The following is a 9,096-nucleotide window of genomic DNA, read 5'->3' as shown; positions in this document are numbered from 1 at the left end:
GTGTGTGTGTGTGTGTGTGTGTGTGTGTGTGTACAGCTCCATTTCGGGCAATCATAAACTCTGCCGCGGCGATGCTAAATCATAAAGTAAGAACGACAATGACTACTACCACCATCATTCGCAGTAGTCGCATGCATCCACATGCGAATGGGCAAAACTTTGTTGTGGCTGACAGATACATACGTGCAGCGAGCGACAATTCTACGCGATTGCTTCCTGAACATACGAGCCGTTAGATTCATGCGTAGATTAAACACGTAATGAACAATCTTATTTATTAATCCGGATAATAAAGGACGATAATATTCGAAAATCATTACACGATTTTCGAATAATACATATAAAATGTAGTTCGTAAATAAAAACTAATCATAACAAAAAGATTCATAAACTAAAAATTAAACTGTTCATTCGATGAATTTTATATCACCTAGCGTAGAATTATAAATACATGTATGACGTGATTTATTATTCCTTTGTTGCTATGTATATCGACCATAAACATACAAGTGCGAGCGTATGTATGAAAATACATGTGCTGTGCACATATCGATGTACTGAACTCGACTTGATCAAACAAAAATACGTGGATACGAAGATCTGTGGGCTTATCTACGGAAGTAATATATCTTCAACCGAAACTTGGAAAGTATCACACAGCAACAGCGGAGATCTAGCAAGATGCACTATCCCTGCAGTCATATAGAGAACATTGGATTGATCCCGAAAACATCTATGGCTACTAGTTTCTGCATTTTCGTAGTTATTTCAAGAAATAGTGGGTCAGTTCAGTTGAATATATATATATATATATACACGACTTTCCTTCGAAAATTCACTATATAGATGAATTTCACGAGCTTGAGAGAGATGCTAAGGTAAATAATACAGCATTAGAAATGGAGAAAGGTTGAAACGAAGAATAAAAATAAGAATAAAGGATAACAATGACAGATAAGATTGAGAATAGAATCGTTCAAGTTAACCAACACGATTGTTCAGCACTATCGAAATTAAAGAAATGAATAAAAAGAAAACGGATAACTACTAAGTCTTTTAGTTCACAGCGAGGCTGAAATGCGGGTGGTAATATCACATCTCTCGAAGTGGTTCGCTTTAATTTTCGAGCTGGGAAGACGACAATACGAAAATAAAAGAAAAGTAGTGAAAAGTAGATATTTGAGGTAGGTAGATAAGAATAAATTTTATAAATAATTATATGATATTTTCGTCTTGCATTCACGTGGATCCAAAACGCTCAGAAATGTATTAAAAACTATTTTTTTATATATAATAGAATACAAAAAAATTATTATATGTATATAGCTAGACATATAATAATTTATATTTGCAGTCGATATATTCAATCCTATGGCAATGTTATTCACGTCTTTTCTACCCTTTTATTCTATCTATATAATGATTAAAGGTACTTTCCATTTGGTGATATAACTCGACACAAGCATCATTCTATCTTTATCAGTGAGTAACAAAGATAGAACGAAACTTGTGTTGACTTGTGTCACCAAATGGAAAACATCCGAGAAAACACCCAAGCAATCGATCTGAATAATAATATTAGCTCAATTGCTTCGCTTTCTTTTTCCTACCAGCTTTTATTAAATCCACACAGAAAATTTCAAATTTTCTTTTCTACGATCCATTGTTGAATCAAAAAAATAAAAAAATTAATTCAACATTTTTTTGTCTAAGTCATTAATAAATTGCAATAAAAATGACATCAATAATAAAATTTAATATCTCCTAGGTTTATATAAAATTGGATAGAAGATAATAACAAGAATAAATAAGTTGCTTCAAAAAAGTTATATTAACATATTATATAATAGGATCTTATCCTTAAAATTTTTTAGAAATTAAAAGTTATTAAAACATGTAATTCAATTAAGAAACACAAATAATTAAATAAAAAATCAAGTATTCTACATCAATTTGATCCTGTCATTCCATCAAATTTTAATTTAAAAAATTAATTTAAATTTTATCAAAAAATTTACGATTAAATAGATATCTGATATGCATACGCTCTATGTATGCATCGAGACAGAACAAATGCAGAGAGAACTACTTTCCAATTTACATGAATTAATAAGTACTTCTATGCAATAGCTATGTGACTAGAGCAGAATCAAACACACGGTATCCTTTGCAAATACCATAATCCCGTTATAATCCGGATGTAGGATGATAACGATAAAGGGACTGCACCTGTCCGAAACCAGAATACAGAGTCTGCGCTCCAAAAGCCATGGATTTTCAACCAAACCCGCATGTTAATGAATATTCGCGAAATAATTCATAATTACGAGAATAATCGTGACGCAACTGAAATTCTATACTCCAAATTCTATACTAGACGCATTCGCGCTACATTTGGAGCGATAGTATTTGAAAACATTAAAATGAAGTTAAACATTCAGTCATGAGAGTGAAATTAAACATTCACGCCCAATGAATCTTCGCTATTCGTACTTGACAACCTGCGAGCGTCATCATATTGTAGTTTAACAAAATTACGTTTAATCATGATTTTATCATTAATTGTTATAATTTTCACTTTTGTTGACTTTTCGTTAATATTAACGTGATAAAACGATCTCCTAAATAAAATTGCATTCATGAAACTGCAATCTATGAAAAAATTACTTGCCGTGCGTCAATTATTTTTTTATCACAACAACTTATAAATGCGATAAAAAACTAAGATAATACAAGATAAATTATTTACCTATTAAAAAAATTAAGAAAAAAATTTTTTGAATGATTGATTCTCATTAAATACATTCATTAAAAATTCGGAATAAGAATAGAAAAAATCTGATATATCAAAGCTGTTACGTGCCCTAACGGAATAGAACGGAAATGTAAATTGGAATTTCTCTCAGTTCGTGTCTCTCTCTTTGAAAATATATTTTACATAACAACAACCTCATTATTTACAGAATTAGAAATATGTTATTAATTTGTACCAAGTTTAAAAATCGCAATTATTGATACAATTTTATTTAATAAAAAATTAAACAAAAAAATGAAAAAATTTCTATGAATATGTATAAAATATCGTCATTTTTTTAGACGAAGTTAGCGAATTCGAACTTGTTCAGAATAAGTTAACAGAAAAGATAATAATAAAAAAGGTTTTTTTAGTTACGTACGACTGCATGCGATCCATCTGCTTACTATTACTTTGTTTGCACTGAATAATTAAGAAATTTGCATTTATTTTCTCTTCATAACACATTTGCGCTGCGGAGAAATTCTGCGAAAATTTTACCAGATGCATCAATATAAAAGAACAATTTATTTGAGAGTACAAAATGTTGAGAGATAAAAGCAGAGAAAATAAAATTGATCATTTACTCGCTATTACAAACTATTTGAAAGAGATATTTTTTTATATTATATTATATTACATTATATTATATCGTATTATATAAACAACATAAAAAATCATAATTTCATCCTGATAATAAAAAGATATTTAATAATAATAAACGATTTATTAAGTCTGTATAATATGAATACACAATGAATAAGAAGCAACGCGTATACCGGTCGAAGCTGGATCTTGAGTTGAGAAAAAAGGATATTTAAGTATAGCTTTGTGTAAGAGTAGATTAAATCTAAGTGTTCAGTCTTATACACACATGTTTAAATTGCCAGTATACGGAATCGCGAAATATGTGTGCTACGAGCACAAAGAGTTTCATCCGTTGGTTGAAAACTAAAAGAACGGGCAGTGGAAACTTTAATGAAGGGCTCCAGCTACTCTATAGCGCGGAAACGAATGCACAGGGGAAAAAAAAAGCACGAATTCGTGTCTGCCGTTGAAACTTTCACTTCTTTTAGCCGCAGGTGAGGACTTTACAAAGTTCTGTAGGTGATATCGTAACAGATAGGTGAAACGACAATACACTCGATTCCGTCTTGGTCGCACAACAAACCTGCACTTGCGTTGTACTCATCTAGAAAATCGTTCCCTATGTCTAGAATTGGCTTACAACGCACTACTTGCGTACAATTGAAAGGTCTTTCGAATGTCTCGATTGTCCAATTTGAGATATATTAGAGCAAGAGACAATATTATTGAAAATGTCGTAGAAAATCTTTCGAAATCTTTAAACACAAAGGAAAACATTCTGTTGGATGTTGGTAGAGAGCATGTAAAAAAGATTACGACAAAGAGTTATTCTTTAAAGTAAATTGTATTCGACTGTACCTCTTACTTTATTTCCCGTTTCAGATTCAAACTGTACTACATGCACACAGTGAAAATCCGAAAGAGTAGTAGAAATGATGAGAATTATTAAAAGAACGAAATCGTTTCTGCGAGAATTCGAGAAACAGGATGCAAGGTGGGAATGTTAAAAAAGGAAAGAAGGGGCGACAGGACGTAAAACACTTCCACAACAATGCTGATCTCTGCTACGAAATAAAACATGGTGGACGTTTCGGTGAGATAGGGTAGAGCAAGTGGATAAAAGGAGGGTACCAAAAGAAGAGAAGAAAAAAGTTACCGTGCTGTTTGGCGAAGAACTAATGAGGCTTCGCTGAGCGAGAGGCAAACGCGTTCCGGAAAATGGAAATCGATTTTTTTCTCTTTCTTTCTCTTCGTTTCCCCCCTCTCTCTCTCTCTCTCACACACACACACACACACGCACACGCACACACACACACACTTGCAAACGATACGCACAGATGATTATCGTGATGAGTAAGTAGCATCGCACGTCTTTGTTACAGATTCTTTTATCAATAAATCAATAAATAAAACAAAGATTCTTTTATATTCTGATGTACATTAATTTACAGATAATCAATATCAAATTCTTGGCTTTCTACACAATAAATCAAGAACATCTACATAAAACATCTCATAATTATTATTTTATCTCATTATTACCAGATTATGTAAGATAAAAAAATACATTGAACAATACAAGACCGCGTATAAATTACCATATAGAGTATAAAGAGTGTTTATCTTATTACTAAAATGTCTGTCAATAAAACGTTAATAATTGAACCATCGGAAGTAGTTAATTCCCACGGATGCTCTCTACAATCGATCGAGGAAAGGATGATACTACTTGTCGATACTACTAATCTTCGTATTTTCGTACTTCAAGCAAGTAGCCGTCCTATCGCTCCAGTGCTTTAACTAACGGCTTTATCCGAGGTCATTGGTATCGAAGTTAGGATGCTGTTATCGACCCAAGAATGCTAGTATGTATATATAAGCTTAAATCCTCACCTTCATTATCTCTATACATTGCATATAAGCTAGGTAGTGCCTCATAACATTGAAATTTTTCTATGTTTTTCCATGATCTCTTTTTTATGATACATTTACAGACAAAGAAGACCAATTCTATCCAGTAATATTATCTAACCACTCGTGACTGTGATAATATTACAAGTATAACATATTTATTATGGCCACGTCACACGAAATAAACTATTTGTAAATAAGCAGCAAACTTTCACAATTACAATTACCGTGATATGCAAAAGAGACTTCGAATTTATCAAATAAATATACTAATGTGTATGAATCATGTAAGAATATTTAACGAACGTTTACCATAGATCAATTTTATTACACTTCAATAAAAGTTGTCCAATTAACCGAAATTTATTTTTATTTGTTTAAAGCATGTCGTACGCACACATAAAATTCTCGAAAAACAACGAATCTGAAATTCTTCTACAGTTTAATAGAAATCACTAGCTCTATGAAATAAGATTAATGGAAATAAGAATATCAATGGTTTGCGTATGTTTTTATCCTAAAAATTTGTAACGTGGAACACCGAGGAGATTTATCCTTAGCTCAATCCTTTTTGCTCGAATGATCTTCTTTTCATAACACAACACAGATATTATGTGAACGAATTTATAGCATTAGAATCGTATTTTGTATGCTCGCTAAGAATATAAAACAAAGTCATCCATCGGATTAAAAAAATACAAGTCGTAAATAAAAGTCGCCACAGGAGTTTACTTCCGCAGGCAAATGTATAGCGCAGTTAGTTTTCCGTAGATAAGCATACACGGCATGAAATTGTGTGAGCTGTAAAATAATTTTCTAAAAGCCAGTTAAAATGAAAAGTTAATTAAACAGTTACATAGTTTAATTTCTATATATATATATATATATTAAAGATTATTTTTCAAATATTTTTAACAGTAAAATGTTTTTCATAATACGTATATAATTATATTTCAATATTTGCTAATAATAAATAGATTACAATAATTATAATTATTTATAGCTTCAAACTTAATCAGATTCTATCATTTGCAGTAAGTAATTCTACGCATGTTCGTTATTTCATTAAAATTTGCAAAAAGTATAGAAAAATTCAGAGAGGAAATATTTCAAAGAATTTACGGATCTATTTTTAATCAGTTATAATAATGATTCATCAAAATGTTAGTCATTAATCATTCGATGTAGAATGCAAAAGGCTGAATGCATTTTAATGTACGTATATGATATTGCTGATTTTATCACCTAATATTGACATAATATTGACATTTTATCATCTAATATTTCAAACTATATTAGCCATATTTATATGTGAAGATTAATATCATCCCAAATAAATACACAGTTTGCTCATAAATAAAATTCTTTTGCAAGATATTGTTTCAAATACACAGATGTATATTCTAATAAATATTGTTATACAAGGAGAGAGAGAGAGAGAGAGAGAGAGAGAGAGAGAGAGATACCTATTATCAGAAAAAAAAATTATACCTACATTTTTAAATATTTTCACATTTTAAAAGCAGTAGCTGAATCGTGCCTTGAAAGACATAGACAAAAATTTAAACAGCAAATCTTCCAACGTACTTCCTTAGGTTATCTAAAACGTTTCTGTGCGGCGGGCAAAGGAAGGGGTATATCCTTAAAACGCGTCTATTAAAGTTTCTCTTCCCTTATTATAGCGGTGGCTTAAAGTTTCAGATTAAAATGAATAGCTTCCTTACGTAGCGGTAGGTAGATGCCAGCTAGCCAGTCCCAACGAGGCCTCGGTACAACGACGTGGCAGACATATTATTATATCCACAGGAATAAAAGGAAACAATCTCTCGGGCCCATTATCGCTCTGGCATAAAAGCGCAGCTTAACATTTCCCTCCGCGAGAAATCTGCACGCTTTACCGTCCTGGTTGTACAATGCGAAATATGCCGGACTTCGCTATGAAGTCCGTCTAAGCTGTCTTAAACTGCTTGAATACACTGGGAAATATATCCTTTAAATTTCAGCGCGATAAATCTTTTATTACAATGATATCCTAACAGTCATTGCTAACAGAATTCGCGTAAATGCTAGTTATTAATTATTAAAGTTAAAGAAAATTTGTCGACAAGAAAGTTTTTGAATAATCTTGCAACTTTTGAGCTTGAGGAAAATTATCGCGTATATTTCAGGCGCGTTAGTAGACACGAATAAACTATGCGAATAAATAACTAGACACATCTATGTACATAGTGTATCTTCCTACTATATTTTTCTACGTGCATTCGCAACACACCGCTCATTTTTCATGACAGTCTGCACACTAATTATCATTTGCAATTATACGTTTATACACCCTAACTTATTATATTTTTTTATAGAGAAATAGCTCTGCAGTAACATAATTGACTTTTAGTACTTGATTTTTCATAAAGAATGTTCTTTTCAAGTAATAAAATATTTTATTAGCGGAAGTTATTAGTTATTCAAGGTCTCTTGAATAACATAGTTTTGTTAACTCAACATGTTTTTTCAATCGAATTAATGCATGCTTCAATCCTTGCTCTATAAATACTCATATATACATTTATATCATACCCACGAAATTGTTAGACGATCGCATTGCAAACAATACAACCGTGCAACTACCACGTTTTCGATGTCGTTGCGCGATTATTCAACGGATTTAATGCATTCGCAAATACGCTCATTGCACCGTGATTCTCGACTGTTTATTAACGACACAGTATGATGATTTGACCGTTATTATTTTATGACAAAAGTATATCAACGATATTATTAATGAACAAAGCAATAATATAGAATATTCATTATACAATTGCAGAATTAATTGCCAAATGGTTAAACTGAAATCTAATCGGGTTCGACCTTTGATAATTGCAGTTTTCGATTGTGATTATCGTAATACTATTTCTTTCTGTTTAACTCGCTTTACGGATCGAACTAGCACGAAAACCAATGTACACTGTTTCAGTTAGATTACCGCACAAACTTCCAGTTAAACAAAGATGAGAGGCTCCAAAAGAAGTTATTTTGTCGAGCCGTCGGTCGCCTTGCATGGAACGTCGAATAAGCTTACATTAGAATCTTAAAATTCTCTTCAAAGGATCACCTATGACCACGAATTCAAAAAAAATTTCTCTATCTATTGCACAATTACATTGATGATGCTATTTCAACGAAAAAAATACGTCATATATAAACTATCACCCATTTCTCTATATACAGCATAATGAAGCAGTAATGAATTTTTCGATCTTCTGTCAAAATTTTCTTCAGTATTATTTGGAAATATATAATGATATCTCAAACATAAAACTCTAACAGCGTATAACTTTTTTATATAAAATCAGAACACTTTCCAATCATCTTTTATACATGAAAGAAAATAATTGCTATTTATAAGAATCAAATCAAGTTGAAATTATATAATAATCTGTCGAAATCAGAAATAATGAGCTACTTTAATTTTGTACTAATGTATCAATTAATTAAAACTAATATGTAATCTTAATCGAGACATGATATTGCAAATAGTTAACTCCAAGTTCATATATAGCTACGTCTTTTATATATAGGTATATATATATACAGGGTGTTTCCAAATTAAATGGCAAAACTTCGGGAGCGTGTAGAGGAGTAAAAAACTAAGAAAAAAAGTCCTATAGACATATGCTCCTTTTTGCTTTGTTTCGCAGGAAATCACGAAAAAAGAAAAAAATATATTTAATTTATTATTTTAATTATTTTATTTATAAACTTTTTAATGAAGATTTTGTTCGAAATGTGCACCTCTTGCAGCAATA

At 31.3% G+C, this 9,096-nt stretch overlaps 1 protein-coding gene across 2 annotated transcripts in view; it reads right to left on the bottom strand.

Annotated features, from left to right (window-relative positions):
* The window catches only part of Sol1, a 256,251-nt gene that overhangs the window by 227,522 nt on the left and 19,633 nt on the right, over positions 1-9,096 (bottom strand). Inside the window, exon 1 of one of the 2 annotated variants that reach the window (XM_018451832.1) lies at positions 5,276-5,302. The exons of the other annotated variant lie outside the window; for it this stretch is intronic. Coding sequence (XP_018307334.1) covers positions 5,276-5,299 — 24 coding nt within the window. The 5' untranslated portion in view covers positions 5,300-5,302. Of the gene's footprint in view, positions 1-5,275; positions 5,303-9,096 lie in introns of those variants that run through there. 2 annotated transcript variants of the gene reach the window in all.

This window comes from Mycetomoellerius zeteki, unplaced genomic scaffold (genome assembly GCF_001594055.1).
Source record: "Mycetomoellerius zeteki isolate Tzet28-1 unplaced genomic scaffold, Tzet1.0 scaffold323, whole genome shotgun sequence".
In the NCBI taxonomy this organism is placed as follows: domain Eukaryota; kingdom Metazoa; phylum Arthropoda; class Insecta; order Hymenoptera; family Formicidae; genus Mycetomoellerius; species Mycetomoellerius zeteki.
This window is presented reverse-complemented; position numbering and strand designations above follow the sequence as displayed.